The sequence below is a fragment of the Ambystoma mexicanum genome, chromosome 1q, assembly GCF_040938575.1.
Source record: "Ambystoma mexicanum isolate Mex_15411 chromosome 1q, UKY_AmexF1_1, whole genome shotgun sequence".
In the NCBI taxonomy this organism is placed as follows: Eukaryota; Metazoa; Chordata; class Amphibia; order Caudata; family Ambystomatidae; genus Ambystoma; species Ambystoma mexicanum.
In genome coordinates, this window is record NC_090922.1 from 1,331,878,007 (window position 1) to 1,331,893,144 (window position 15,138).

General features: G+C 46.8%; 1 protein-coding gene across 4 annotated transcripts in view; it reads left to right on the top strand.

Moving 5' to 3' along the window:
* Positions 1 to 15,138, top strand: part of ORC1 (origin recognition complex subunit 1) — a 323,506-nt gene that overhangs the window by 50,833 nt on the left and 257,535 nt on the right. For all 4 annotated transcript variants that reach the window (XM_069642194.1, XM_069642195.1, XM_069642197.1 and 1 more), the window contains exon 7: positions 10,082 to 10,135. In XM_069642194.1, coding sequence (XP_069498295.1) covers positions 10,082 to 10,135 — 54 coding nt within the window. The remainder of the gene's footprint in view (positions 1 to 10,081; positions 10,136 to 15,138) is intronic.

The following is a 15,138-nucleotide window of genomic DNA, read 5'->3' on the forward strand; positions in this document are numbered from 1 at the left end:
TTTGCCTACAGCTCACTACTTTTTGCTGAGCAAGGCATACGCTCCTCGCAGTGTTTGTTGAATGGAGTTGGTGGGTCCTGAGGGATGGCGATCCTGGCAAACCCACGCCGACTTCGATCTCTGGTATGGGGCTTGGCGAGGAGGCTGGTTATCTGGCAGGCTGCCATTTTCTTGGGCTCGCTGTCCCTCGTCGCTCGATGTGCTGCTTCGGCGGAGGCTCGCAGCTATCCCAAACCTCGGTCAATGGTGCTTCAGGCAATCATCATCCTCCTAAGAAGGGTATTTTTTCAGTAGTTTTCGTTGAGCAGAGCTGTAAGTTACGGCAGTATGATGGGCACATCAACGGAGCTGCCTGAAAACACCTCTTCCTTACATGGTGGTTAGCCACGCCCCCTTGAGAGCAGGTCTTCACAGGTTTTCAGGAAAGCAGTTTCCGTGCCTCGTGCCTCTGGCTGCTGTGAAGCGGGACTGGTGGTCATGGAGACAGCCAACAGTTTCGGTGAGGTGGGTCGGTTTAGGGATGACCAACTACTAGAGGAATTTTCCCAAGAAAGGGGTGATGGAGATAGGGAGATAGTTAGCTGGGCAGGAAGTGTCAGCAGACTGCTTTTTTTAGGAGTGTGCACAAGGAAGTGCTTGAGGGAAAGAACCAGTGGCGAAGGAATGGTTACAGAAGTCAGCCAAGGCAGGGGTAAGAGAGGAGATGTCCTTTAGTTCTGGTAGAGCACGTGAGAACCTGTTTGGAGGAGACTTTCATTGAGCTGACTACTTTTGAGATGAGGAGGAGGAGGAGGAGGAGGAGGAGGAGGAGGAAGAGGAGGAAGAGGAGGAAGGGTGCAGTAGGAGGAGGAGGGTGCAGTAGGGTGCAGTAGGAGGAGGAGGGTGCAGTAGGGTGCAGTAGGAGGAGGAGGGTGCAGTAGGGTGCAGTAGGAGGAGTGTGCAGTAGGGTGCAGTAGGAGGAGGAGGGTGCAGTAGGATTGGCAAGTTCCTTGCAGATTTTGAAAAGTTCAGCCGTGTTATTGGTGGACCCAGTCATGCGGGCTTGGACATGGGCACTTTTCTTGGAGTGGATGGAGAGTCGATATTTCCTTTGGAGCAGGCAGCAGGCTAGTTGCTCAGAGGATGTGCCCGAAGCCTGCCACCTCCGTTCTGCAATTCCACACTCTCGTTTCAGAGTGGCCAAGTCAGAGTGATACCAATAGTTGCACTTAGAGGCTGGCTTCATGTGGATCCTCATGACTGGGGCAAGGATGTCCAGAGTGTTGGAGATGGAGGTTAACAAGAGTTGAGTCGATCTGAGAATCAAAAGTGGGGGTGGGTGGAGGCATGAAAGTGGCGTCAAACGCAGGAACTGACACACGCTTCATTGATTGAATGTCAGAGAAGGAGACCAGCAGTGCAGGGTGAGGCAATGCTTGGGGGGCCAGGGAGCTCCAAATGGGAGGAGAGAGTGATCAGACCAGGAAGGGGCGTAGTTAGAAGGTTGGAGAAAGTGATGTCTGCTGAGATGAGAGCATCCAGGGTGTGACCAGCAGAGTGGGTGGGGCCAGAGGGAAGAATTGTGAGGGAAAGAGAGTCCGAGGTTGCAGAAAGATACAGTGGCCGCATCCGAAAAGTCAAGCTGAATATTAAAGTCTGCCAGGAAGAGAAGTTTGGGGAAGGAGGTTGGCCCATTCTGAGAGGAAAAGTGGGGGCAGGTTTGGGGGGGCCTGTAGATAGTGGCGAGAGTGAGCGAGAGAGGTAGAGGGTGGGAGCGTCACTAGCCTGCAGGAGAGGCATTCAAAGGAAGAGTAACATTGAGTGGGGATGATAGTAGCAGGGATGCAATCATGGTAGACAAGGTCAACTCCGCCTCAAGGCCGGTGAGTCCTGGGCTTGGAGAGCATCTTGTAGCCCTCAGGAATGAGAGCGTCAAAAGCAGCATTGAACCATGTGAGCGCGAGGACATCGAAGTCAAGGTCTTCAAGGAGGTGACAAATGCTAGAAGAGTGTTTAACAGCAGAGCGAGAGTTGAGGGTAGCTAAGTGAAGCTGGTTGCCTCCTTTATAGGTCTTCCTAGGAGAGGTCCGGGGATGTGGTACACCCGTCGGGGGTCAGGGGGGAGGAGGGCAGAGGTCAGGAGGGAGGAATGAATAAGAGTCGGGAGACACCTATTGAGGAGGAGATTGGGCTGAGAGCCCTGGGTCATGATAGTGCCATTTAGATGGTGATTAATGATGCACCTAGAAGAGAAGTATGCCCAGAAAACTTCTGTTTGGAAGGGGGCAGCCCCGCCCTACCCCCCCTAGGCACTTTATAGTGAGGCATGATGCATTCGATGCACTATGATGGGCCAGGGGGGAGGGGGGACAGTGAGAGGACCACCTGCAAGCATTAAAATGTCCAACAGAGGCAGCAGGGCTTGATCACTCCAGGGGGAAACCGTGCCTGAGAGATCCACAGAATAGCAAAGGCATGCAGGATTCAGAGCAGAAGTTGTTGACAAAGTGAATAGTGCAACAAGTAGTCATATTGTGCACCAGAGGAGCACTAAGGATTCCAGGTCAACAAGAAAGAATCAATGTGCATATGGAGGGGCAGGGAGATCAAAGTCCTACACAAGGAATCACGTTGCTGTTCTTAGGGGTTTCTGGTGCGGAGATGGATAATGATGGCGCAAGAGGTGCTTAACCCTTAGTGCCTTGCAGGAGCCGGTTTCAGGCTCCCTGAGAGCCTCGAGGAACGCAGGCTAGACGTTACGGGGTGGTGAAGGGCACAAGCTGGGACGAAGCTCAAAGTTTGAGAGCTGCAGTAGAGGAATACACAAGGGAATGCGAAAAGCTGGGCAGTGGGTGCGGGGTGGGGGTTGGTGCAATGTGCTTACCCGATGGATGCCGAGAAATAGATGAGGAAGATGGCGGGCCCCAGAAGGGGAGCCGTTGAAGGCAGTTCGGATCACTAATGTCAAACGATGAGGGACCTGCGGCCACGGCCAGACAGGGGCCTTCGAGAGGGCATTGGATGGTGGGCCGGTTCTCACATGCCAGCTCACCGATTTGGCTAATCTCCTCTCTTATAGCCAATCAAAGCAGCTGCAGTTATAGGGGTAGATGAGGCACTCCAGTGCCTGGGTGGATTACAGTGGCGGTGGCCATGTTTGAGAAAGATGAGGCCTCTAGTAATGAACAGTCTCACTGGGCTATGAAGATATTTGTACTGCAGCGCCAACTGAGCACGATTGTAGAAACGCACAATTATGCATAAAATGCCCAGTTGGCCAAATTGGGCCCACATGTGCGATCGTCGTCAACGAGCATGACAAATTGCAGAAAACATGCACAGCCCAACTGGGCTTACCTAGTGTTGCTCGGAGGTCCTTTGTTGGAACGCTGCCTCTTTTACTCTGTGATGGAGGTGAGCGCCTGCAAGCCCAGGCAGGCAAAGATGACATGAAAGGGAGTGCAAGTGTTTTGATGTTGGTTAACTACACTCATAAGGTGGTTGGTGAACTTTTCTAGAGTAAAGTCCTTGCCCTTCCTCGCCTGGCTGTGAACGGTGGTGTTCTTGCCAAGTGGATCCTTTACCAGAACACCACTTTTCACTTTATGCCCGTTAAACCCCATGGTAACTGTGGGGTCAACAGAATAGATCTGTTTACCCACCCCGTGTACTCCGATTCACTCGGGGACCACTGTGTAGTTAATGAAATTGCTGGGTCTCATTTTCTTGTATTTCGGTTCCATTGAAGGAGGTCCAGAACGCGCAGGTCACTTTAGACATCCGGTTTTTGCGTCTATTGAACTTGCGGTTCCATGCTCCGAAGGATCACATTTGGGTACTGGACTCCTCAACTGTCCTGATAAAAGGACCACCAATCTGCTGACAACCTTAGGGAGCTTCCACAACATGAAGTTGCCGATGAGCATTGGCCACTCCAAAGAAATGGTGGATATTGACCCTTGTGGTGAGAACAAAGCAGTTCTCACTAGCTCCCTCTATGCGGTGGGGAGTTGCAATTGCAGGGGGATGTTCTTGTTTCGGGATTTGAGTCCCAATGCTTCACTCTGGGCAGTGAGGTAGCCTATTTGAAGCTGGTCAGCCCACAGGATGGTTCCGGGACTCTTCCAAAGACTTCCAATGGCATAGCAGGTGTCGAGACTGGTTGTTCCCACTGGCCATGGGAGTCAATGCACCAATAAAGGCCTTCAGCAGATCTGCAGCAGGTCTTTGCTGGATTAGTTGAAGAAAGTGTTGCTGGCGGGCTTGCAACAACAGGTTCTGCATCTTTAATATCATATACTGTAGTTTTAATAAGTTATTTATTCTATTGTAATTTACTTTGACAGAAATACTTTGTGGAGAAGTAAATGTTAAGATTTAGAGGCCTGGGGGCGTTTGGGTAGGAGGGAACAACTTAATATAAATTCAAAATAATTCTGTTGAAGTAAATTTACCATGGAGTAATTTACTTCAATAAAACCACATAGAACCTTCAGTAGGATGCTCATCGTAAAGATAGGAATCTGAAATTCTGGGGGAATGCGACTTGTGGCACAAGCTGGCGACCACCATGGTTTCGGTATTGAGCACAGAAGGGCGGCCACTTCTGGCGAGGTAGCCCACGAGAGAGTTGGTCAGTACACCAGCCAGTCAGCGACACTTCCGAAGGCTTTCAAGGGCTGGATCTCGAAGGCTTTGAGACTAGTTGGTCCCACTGGTCCAAGAGATGAAGCGGCGCATAGTGTCTTTGGCGATCAGGCAGAGGAGGAGTAGGGCTTCACTGGGATGGACATGACGGGAGATGCTGGGCCACTAAAGGAGTGGTTTCCGGGTCATCAGCGGTCTGCTCTTCTTCAAGGGATTCTTAGCTCCAAATCTGAAGAAAGGCTGCAGGAGTCATCTTTTTCAAAATCTGAGCTGACAGCAAGTCCAAACCCACCAACGGTAAGGCTATGCACCATTCAAACAGCGAGAAGTTGGCCTATCAGGGAGCACCTGGTTTCACATCCGCCGCAGAAGCAGACTTTCAGGCACCAAGGATGTGGACTGGGACTAGACAGTCCTTGCCCCCTTCCTGGGCTGCACACACACAGGTTCACTAGCCTGCAGACAGTAAAAATGTAACTGCTGCCACCAGCCTGTCTTTAGGCACTTAAAAGTAACCAAAAATACCATGTGTTAAAAAATAAATAAATAAAAAAAAGGGAACAAAATTAATTTAAAAAACTAAGGTGATACTAAAGTATCCGCATTGTACTGCATCGAAAGATGCTGTGTGCAATATAGAAATACAGGAATCCAAACGGAAACAGTTTCCCAGCACTGATAGTCTGAAGGACTGGTCAGTTTCCTTATACCAAGTGAGCAAAAGGGAAGTGTAGCTGACGGCTTTAGTTTCTTCAAAAGTTAGGACAGGATCAAAAAATGGAGCAAAAGGAATGCGTGCCCATAGGAAACCTTTGTCTGGAAGGGTACTTTGTCTGGGGCACTATGGGGCACCTTTGTTTTACCCCTGATTTGAGTCCTAAGGACTCTTAGGGCAGAACACATGAAAAGAGAGCCAGTATCTCCGGCATAAGCCAAACTGGTAGAAATGTCCAAAACCTAGAAAAGGCAGGAAGGTCCAAAACCTAGAAAAGACAGTAAATGGTACAGGGGTGCTACCTCGTTAAATTGGGCTTGCTACCTAACCGGTGACTGTCAAGATGGGGCCATGGACAAGTAGAACGACTTCTTTCTCTACCTCCACTAAACCATCTACAACTTTAATTAACTCCTCTTCTCACCTTGGGCTTATTGAGGGGCTTGCTGTTTGGTCAACCATCTTTTCCCCTGACCTTTTTCCACTACCCTGGCCGTATGAACTTGCCCGTTCAGTTTTATTCTGCTTTCCTTAACAGCTATCCTTTTTAAAACATGTTTTAATTGTAGTATGCACTGAGTAATCTACGAAGGGTAAAGGAGAGGATGGGGCACTTGGAGTGGTGCACTGAGTCAACCCATTTTGTATAGGCACGTTTTCTTTGGAGAGGTTTGTTGTGACTGAGCGCATGTGCTGTGCATGCCATTATGCTTCCTTGAGACCAGAGTAGACAGTCTGAATCTGGGTATTAACATCTCTACATTTCGAAATGTATTCATCCATTCTGGAGTGCTTCTAATCATTTGAAGTCATCCGTTTAATTAATTGCAGAACGCTTGCTTAGATAGGACTGTGGACTGCAATTATGCATGGTTCAACAAGGTCTCGGACACCGTATCCTGCAACTAGTCATGCTTGCTCTAAATTTGACTGCTTTGGGTAGCCATTGTCCTAGTTTCTTCCTAAGCCAGTAAAATCCCTTTACACAGTGCCTGCGCCGATGGGTGGGGCTTAAGCTTCTTCGAATACCTGGAGCTAGACATCTGTAGTATTTCCATCTCTACCCTACCTGGCGTGTCTGGGGCCCTTTGAACTTCTTGACTTGTTACTGTGCTTTCATGTCTTATTAGAATTTCCTTTTAACAATTGCAAATCATTTAGCATGCCTGCTTCTGAGGAGGGAAAAATGTCACCGCTCGTTACCACCATTCCGGGGCAAGTTTCATAGACAGCCCACTAACCAATGGGTACACAGGCATCGATATGATGCCTAAAACTCACATCGGTGAGCTTTTTGAAATGTAGAAGGAATAGTCACTTACACTTTTTTTAAAATATTTTTGTTTTTTAATCCATTTCCTGTTTTCACAGACAGTGGGTGGAAGTTTTGGTTGCCTGTTAGTAGGATAGTATGGAGCAAAAACACCAAATTACCTTTCTGCTATTAGCCAAATGCAGTGAGGGTTCTTGACCCAAAGAGCTTGATATACTACTGGCATATCCACCACAGCAGTACTCATACAAAACATTACATGAAGAGTGGGCTCATCGAGCACAGAAAGCTTTGGGTATTTTGAACACATAGCTCTCTCTAGTAATAGTGCTGGGAGTTCCATGAAATACAAAGGTCTTATCCATTCGCACACACACGATGACTTATTTAAGCAAAATATCTTATTTCTGATGGGATTAACTCTAGCTCTTAAAGTCCAAAAATGAAGGATGTTGATTAATAAGTATGTTGTTAATCTTTTTCCAAAACAGTGTATTATTTAAAGGGAGCTTCTGATGATGGATGTTCTGATTGTGTGCTTCTCCAGACCCTGAATTCTCTCAGCCACAATCGGACCACAATGAGATTTCTAAATTTTGTTACAAACTAAAGTTGTTCTCTGTGTACTCACAAGGGCTTAAACCGTTAAGTCAGAAGAGCAATGTAATGTATGCATTTATCAGAAAAAAGGGGTTGTCCTACTTAGCAGGGTTAAGTCCTGAAAAACAGTTTATTACAAAGGAACAAATGCATTCTCTGGATTGATCAGACTGCTAGGAAAGTTTCTTTTTCTTTTTGTTGATTTCCCTCCAAAGACTTCTATGGAAACCCCAACTTGTTGCTTTTGTTTTGAATCTGTCCTAACCTTTGAAGGTAAGTAATGTTGTTTTGCTTTACTTGCCTTGCTTAGCTTATCTCCTTTGGGGACACTGATCAGTCCCTATGGCTGACTGATCTATCAGTGCAGGCGACACTATCCCGTTACGTAATTCCTTATTTATTGTACACTGTAATATATCTTTCTCTTTTGTTTTAATTAATATTTGTTACTTGCATGATGTGTCCATTACAGGCTGGCGTTCGCAGATATTGGTCTAGTGTTTTTTTTTTTTTTCCATTTCTCGCATGCCCTTGCATTTTAGTGCATGCTGACTTTTACCGTATATATTCTAAAATTGGCGTGCTACAAGAATTTACCTTGTCCTTTGGCATTATCTTTTGGCCATCTTTCTGCCCTCTGAGGGCCGGACATTCCATATTCAGCACACCCTCTACTGGGCAAAGCTTTGGCTTTCCAGGGAAAAGCAGCGGTATGTGTTTGTGGCCATATGTGGGGGCTCGGACTGACTGGTCCCAATCCACATCCCGGTCAGAGTGCGCCTGTTGCTGCATGGTTGGGCAGTTTGAATGGTGCATATCCTTACTATTGATTGGCTCGTGGGCAATTCCTGCTCAATTGTAGAATGACAGGGGAGGGTCCCTGGGGCTATTCTTCAGATCTACAGAACCAAAGCCCTTTTAAGAAGAGCCTCCCGCTGACTACCCGTCGATCCTTTGTGTCAGCCAAGCAGCATTGCCATCAGCAACTGTCCAGGCGAAACCCTTTTCCTTTATTTGATCTCCTGACAGCCTTCATTGGTACTTCACCTCCTGAACTGGTAGGAACAACCAGTCTTTACTCCTGCTCAAGGATCCTTCCCTTGGAAGCCTTTGGATGTGTCCCAGGATCATCCTGTGGACTGACCAGTACTGCTTCGGTTGCAGTCCCAAGTTCAGACTTGGGACTCCACAGACCCTCGAGTTAAGACGAGAGGCCTTCCACTGCAGTTGCAGCTCTGCAGTATGAAGTGTCTTGTAGGACCAGCTTATTAGTCTCCTCAGCGAGGGTCGTCTTCCCCTGTCTGATCGTGGTGTGCATCGCTGTCTCCCGTTTGCACCGTGTGCTGGCGGGCTCCTCTGAGATTGTTAGCATCGTGGTGGTCATTTCGTCATGCCATGGTTGTCCAGCTGCCAAGTCTGACTAGCGATACCTAAACCCCAACGCTGAAAGTGACCTCTGCACCAGTGATCCCTCGATCCCTACCAACAGGACCAAGGCATGAAGTGGGTCCTGCAGATTTAGAAGTGGGTTCTGATAGAATTGGAGTACAGTAAGTGAGTTTACTGTACAGATGGCAGTTAGAAAGATGGCAGAAATTGTCAAAGGTACCGTCTGCAAGGATTGTGGTACAGACGTTGCCTTCGGAAAAGTATTATTGTGTTTGTGAAACCTTGTCTTATCAACTCGGGGCCCTATACTTACCCTTGCCCCCAGCACACCAATGGCAAGAATCTGCACTCTTCAAACTGGCAGGTGCAGTCCAATCCTGGACAGCCGCTGGCCACTGCATCTGCCCGGCAACACACACACACTCACACCCTAGGCGAAAGATGTGGGCTGGGTTCAGACGGACCAATCCCACAACATCCAGCTATACACAGATTACTACTTTACCTGCAAAAGCTGGAGCTTTCCCTGGAAAAGGCCATGCCAAATATGGAAAATCCAGCCACTCCAGGGTTGCAAAGTCAAATGCCAAGATAGCCAATGGAAAGGCAAAAATCCCCTCTCATGGCATGGCCACTTTACTGTTTAATGCCATATTGAGTAGCTTATATTGTTAAAGTGTAAAGATGCACAAGGCTAAAAAAAAGAAAATCCTATAAAAGTATCAGCTCCCACCAGTCCTTTCTAGACACATCACGCAAGTAACCAAAAAGTAGCTACAAACAAAGTTACAGGGACACGGTGTGCCTATGCTTTACAGTGAGCAACAGAGTTCTCATGCACTGATGGGCATAGAGATTGAGGGGTGCCCCTCCAACCCCAAAAACAGATGAGATTAGCAAGGACCGTAAAGCACAAAAGTTGCACTTACCGCCAAAAGCCAAGGAAGGTTGGAAACGATAGTGAGTCCTTGATGTCTTACGGAGGGAATGCAGCAAAATTAACATATTTGCTAACACTATGCAAGACTGAATCCAAGTTGAGCCAATAGTCTTAAATTATCCTCAAGTTGTGAACTATCCAAGCTGAGAACATAAGGTCACAGTTGACTTTGCCGTTGACACCCTTCGGGCCAAGACCTAAGCACGCCCCTGGCAACATTCTGTGCACTGATTACTCCTCTCCAACATCTTTACCTCCCTGTAACTATACTCCTCTGTGAGCTACATTTACTCAAAGTAAGCCATGTGTTCTTTTCTACCCTGCTCCCAAGAGTTGGGTTTGATTGCTCAAAATGCTGCTACCGTCGGGTGAGGCAAGGGAAGCTTAGTGATTGTCAGTTTGCCTACATTTAGGCAGGCAACCCACATTTCCTTGTATTCAGTCTGAGAATTAATGTTCAATTGTTAAACGGAGAATGTTCACAAAGGATTGCATAGCAAGTCTTAACTACATTCATTTTTGCATTACTTTTTTTCAGGGAGACCCCAAGCAGGCGATGCTCTGTACTATCTGCAAAGAAACCAGATGTTGAGTAAGTGGAACCTATTTCAAAGCTTCACAAATTTCTTTTTTTAATACAAATTACCCATAATGATGGTGTTTGTCATATTAAGCTGGTTTTCCAGTGCATCTTACGCTTATCGACTCCACTCTCCTTCTCTCCTCACATCTCTGTCTCTAAGAAGTCACACTACCTGCTGCACCTCCTCGGAGGTATTCTTCCTTTCCTCTCCTTCCCCCCCCAGAGCTCTGGTTCTCGCTAGGCTGGACTACTGCAACAGCCTTTCTAAATCTGCCTGCCTCTACTCTCCACCCTGTGCAAATCATCCAGAACAGGACTGTGAGACTTGTCCTTGGCCTCAAGCCCAGGTATCATATCTCTCCAGGACTGAAATCTCTACACTGGCTCCCAGTGGCTGCGAGGATTAAGTTAAAAACCCTCTGCATTGTCCACAAGGCCTTCTGGGGCCTCAGTACCTTCAACTCGCTTCCTAAATATGTTCCTTCTCGAGCACTTAGCTCATCCCCCTCCAAATTCCCTCAGGGTCAGTGGTTTCTCCAAGCAACGAGTTAGATCTTTCTTCGACTTGGGCATCCCTCTGGAGCATCCTCCCTGAAACCTTAGGAGAACCATCTCCGGTTCCGGAAGCACCTCAAGACCTTCCTCTTTGCTTCTGCTTTCTCTCCTCCTCTCCCCTGCTGAACTCCTGACTGAAAATGCACTGGTCACCTGGCTACCCTCTGATCTCGGGCCCAGGTCCCCCTCCCCTGCCAGCTGCACACCTGCACTTCCCTCCGGGCAACCCTTGCACTTGGGGGCTGTTTCTGTATCCCTACAGTCCCCACCAGCTCTTGACACTTGGTGTCTGCACTTACCCCAGCACTTGCCACTAGCTGCCCGTGCTTTTACCTAGTTTTATTTATTGATTACTGTTATGTTGGGAACATTTCTTGAGTGCATGGCCACCCTAAGGTATTTTGGCGCTAGAGAGTCTGGCGTACATCCCCAGCAGAAAGGTCAGAAAAAAGCTGGTCAGGCCCAGACCGCTTAGCAGAGAAGTGTCTTTACCGCTTTTCTAAAGGCAAGATGGTTAGAGAGTTTCTTTATGGATAGCGGCAGCTCATTCCATCATCTGGCAGCTGCCTTGTGTTTAGGCACATTATAAATATCATATAATTGAGAAACTTAGTGTTAAGTAAGGATTAGCGCAGCCCAACTGGTGTGGGACTACACAAGACCTATCTCTTGGTATTCGGTTACCCACCTTTTAATATAGGCCTGTACTACATAAGTTGGTAGTGTGACTGAGTAGCCAGGCTTATATTAAGAGGGGTAATGGAAGCTGTACAACGAAACCTGTAAATAAAAGTATCCTATTAAACACTTACACACTTAGTTACCAAAGATATTTAAAGCATTCTTTAAAAAGCAGTAATTAGCAGTAACATTAATCTCAAGTTAGGATTCAATTTAAGAAGTGAGCAATACAGCAGGTGAGTAATTCAGTCATATGTTTCACATGTTTCAGCACGTCATTTTAGGTCAGTATAACATTTACATAGTATCACCTTTGCAATATTGTGTTTTCAAGGAAGGAAAGGTTAGAACAGAGTGATAGGTTATAAGAACAGTTAGATTCCCCCAAAGGGATGCAGGCAGTCTATTATCCCAGCATTAAAGTGTTCAACAATTAAAACCTGTGAGCGAGCAAGCACTGCCAAAGCCAATAGGTTTGGAAGGCATTTAGGGATCCAAGACAGCCATTAATCGGCAAGGTCAAAGTTCTGATGCTCTTCTTAGAAATATGTTATTAAATGGTGTTCAAAAGAGAAATTGCAGCAACTCAGGAGGAGTCGCCTTTGCGAAAGCACAAGCTGTAAGGCCAATGCAGTTAAGTTGAGGTCAACTTAGTGTAGGGTTAAATCGCACTCCCAAAGATAGGACTCACCCCAAATGGCAAAAGGATAAAGTACCCCAAGCCCCACAGTACCTTTTTTGAAATGCAGAAGTTGTTCCAGCTGGATGCCTTCACGATGCAATGCAGTAGATCCTTGTTCCTGGTCCTTGGTCGTGGTGACGAAAGGGAGGGCGTCTGGCAGGCTCCTGCAGCAACACTTGAGAGGGGTACTCGACAGCAATGGATTTCCGTCGATTCAGCGGCTCTTTGTGGTGTTGGTGCCTTTTCCTCCGCGCCAAAGAAGAACGAAAAGCTCCGATTAGGATTCCCTCGGTCCTGGACTCAATGTGGATTTCTTGCTTCTGTAGGGTCCTCCTGGATGCCCACGAGGACCTATCCAGATTTGGACTACGGAAGACAATGCACTCGCAAGTGGTCGAAGTACCCCGGGTATTGGGCTTCTGCAGCCTTGGAAAGTTGCAGCAAGTCGGGGGTTGTGCCAACCTAGTTTGTCTTTAGGCTAGTTGGTCCCACCAGCTTAAGGGAGGAAGCAGTCCTTTATGGCTCTTCCCTGTCGATTTGGAAAACGCAGTCAGTACAGCTGCAGGGCTTCACCGGGCACTTAGTGGTCCAGGAGCGTGCGGCTGGCGTCTTCTCGTCTTCTGCTTCGGATGTTGTCCTCCAGTGGTCTACTCTGCTCTTAGTCCCAAAAACCTTGCTTTTAATACAAGTTCCCATTCATTCACAGCCCTAAGGTGTCAATCGCGCAGCAGAGAGGCTGTCCTGTAGGACAGCCAGCTAGCCAATAGGAACTGGTTTCACTCCAGCACACCGAGAGATGGAGGATGAGGAAGTTTTGGGACCCTCCCTCACTTCCTGCCTTTCTAGACACACTGGAGCCTGTGCAGGCTTCAGGCTGAAGCCTGCCAAAGGCAAATTACACAAAGGACTCCAACATGATGGAAACAGAGTACAAGCCCAGAAGAAACTAACACGAAATGGTGAAAAAAGACCACCGGGCCATTTTGAGAAATGGTCACTCTTGGGTACAGCACTGCAGCTGAGGTATCAGCCTGCAGATACATGTCACTAGGTAGTAAAAGAGAAACCACTGCCACCAGCCATTCAAGTGAGTTAGTGTAACAACATGTTACAGAGGAATGGGTTAAAGGAATTACTGTGTAACCCCCCCAGCACTCCACATAGGGTGGTGTGTGCTGGACCCATAAAGTAAAGGTAAGACAGACATGGGTCATCTTACTTTTCTTGGGAACAGTAGTTCACCCAAGAAAATGTAGTTGAACATTAAGAGAAGTCCATGGGACTACTCGGTGGCACTGCACAAAAGGTGCTGTGTGTCACAATGCAAAAGCAGATCCTATGGGGTTTACCATACTCCATAAAATAGAAAACACGTGAGTGAGAAAAAGGTCCCACTCACTCAGGAGTAAAAATTATAAAGCCCTGATCCTAGCAAAAGAGCTCAGAGGTCTCGAAGGTTAACTGGAATTGGCACAGAAATGACAATTCTCCCTAACGCCGAGCTCTGTGACTCTATTTAAAGGGGTATATTTCATGATCTCTTCATGACATTTACAAACAGTATATATAAAAACTGTGTCATAGTGGGTTAGTAAATGGTGTGATGTTCTCATGTATAACATATCCATTTTATAGAAACAGTTCTTCTATTCCTGTTTTTCCAAATTTAATTGAGATAAAAACGGATGTACGTGATTATTTCGATTACGAACATTTCGAAGACGAAAATGTCGAATTCTAAATGTTTGTATTCGAAATAATCACCCCACCGCTAGATGGCCTTTGAAGACCCCGCTCCCCCCACCCCCTTACTTACCTTTTGGTGGCACACTTCGCTTGGTGTGCTGCTGAGCCCCTGCTGCGCCAGTTCCCTTCACTTACAGGTAATTATCCAGTATGATAGAAAAGTCATGAACTATTATTGAGTGAGTGTCGAGTGGGATTTACCAGGTAATAGGCGCTATGGAATTACAAAATGCAAAGGAAAAGTTAAGCTCAGGGAGCGTGACTGCCGCACCCCCGTACAACCGCACAACTTGTGCAGGTTGCAGAATCCCAACCTGCACAAATTTGAAAACAAATGTTTTGTATGGGGTCTGTGCTGCCACTACTTTGATATATAAGACCGTATCAAATTCAACCCAGATTGCTGAATAATCTTATTCCAAGTGTAAATGAAATACCAACAATGGATAAAAGGTGCCCCTGTTGGGTGACTTGTTTAATTTCACATGTAAGGGTCTTATTTGTTGCCCATTTAGAAGCCAACATGCGTTTCAACCCACTTGGGCTGGGCCTATGTAGCGCAAGAAATGCAATCAATTGCAAAGTCATGTAATGTCTTGCAAGTACTTTCCGTATTCCAGCTAGGCAAAACTGCCTGATTCATGTGTAATCGACCAAAACGTATTTCCATACAACAAAAGCGCTTGGTGCAAGCAAGAGATGTTCAATCCTCTCCTGAGAATTGGTGCTTCCCCCAAATCCTGAGCTCTTAGGTTCTTGTGAGAATCATGTCAGATGCTATTGCGATAGTACTGTCACCCATTTCTTATCATCCACATCCGTACAGCTTCACAATATATTACCCTTTGGCGTGTAATGAATCCCTTTGCTTGAATGCTACAGTGCAGAGCAGACGCTGCGTGTAGTGCTTGGAACCAAATAAACCACCGGTATGCTTTTGCAATTGATTGTATTTCTTGCGCTACATAGGCCCAGCCTTGAAAAGGACCCAAGTGGGTCGAAACATGTGTTGGCCTCTAAATGGGCAACAAATAAGACCCTTCCATGTGAAGTGACAGTGCACACCCCATACAAAACATTAACTATTATTGTGTCCTCATGTCTCTACACCTGTGTGCGTTTGTTTTAATATATTCAGTGTATCGGATAGCACCAGGCATTTGAAATGCTATTACGGTGATACTTTCTCGGCGCGGCATAGAACCCAGAACCTGCTTTTAGAATATTAGTTGTACCAGCATGTGATTTATTTTTTCACAGCGTGTCCTTTTAGAAACTGAAAAACAAAACAAGTGGAAGACTTCTTTTCCAACCCCACCTTTTATGTGCACGGCTTCTGTTATGACCG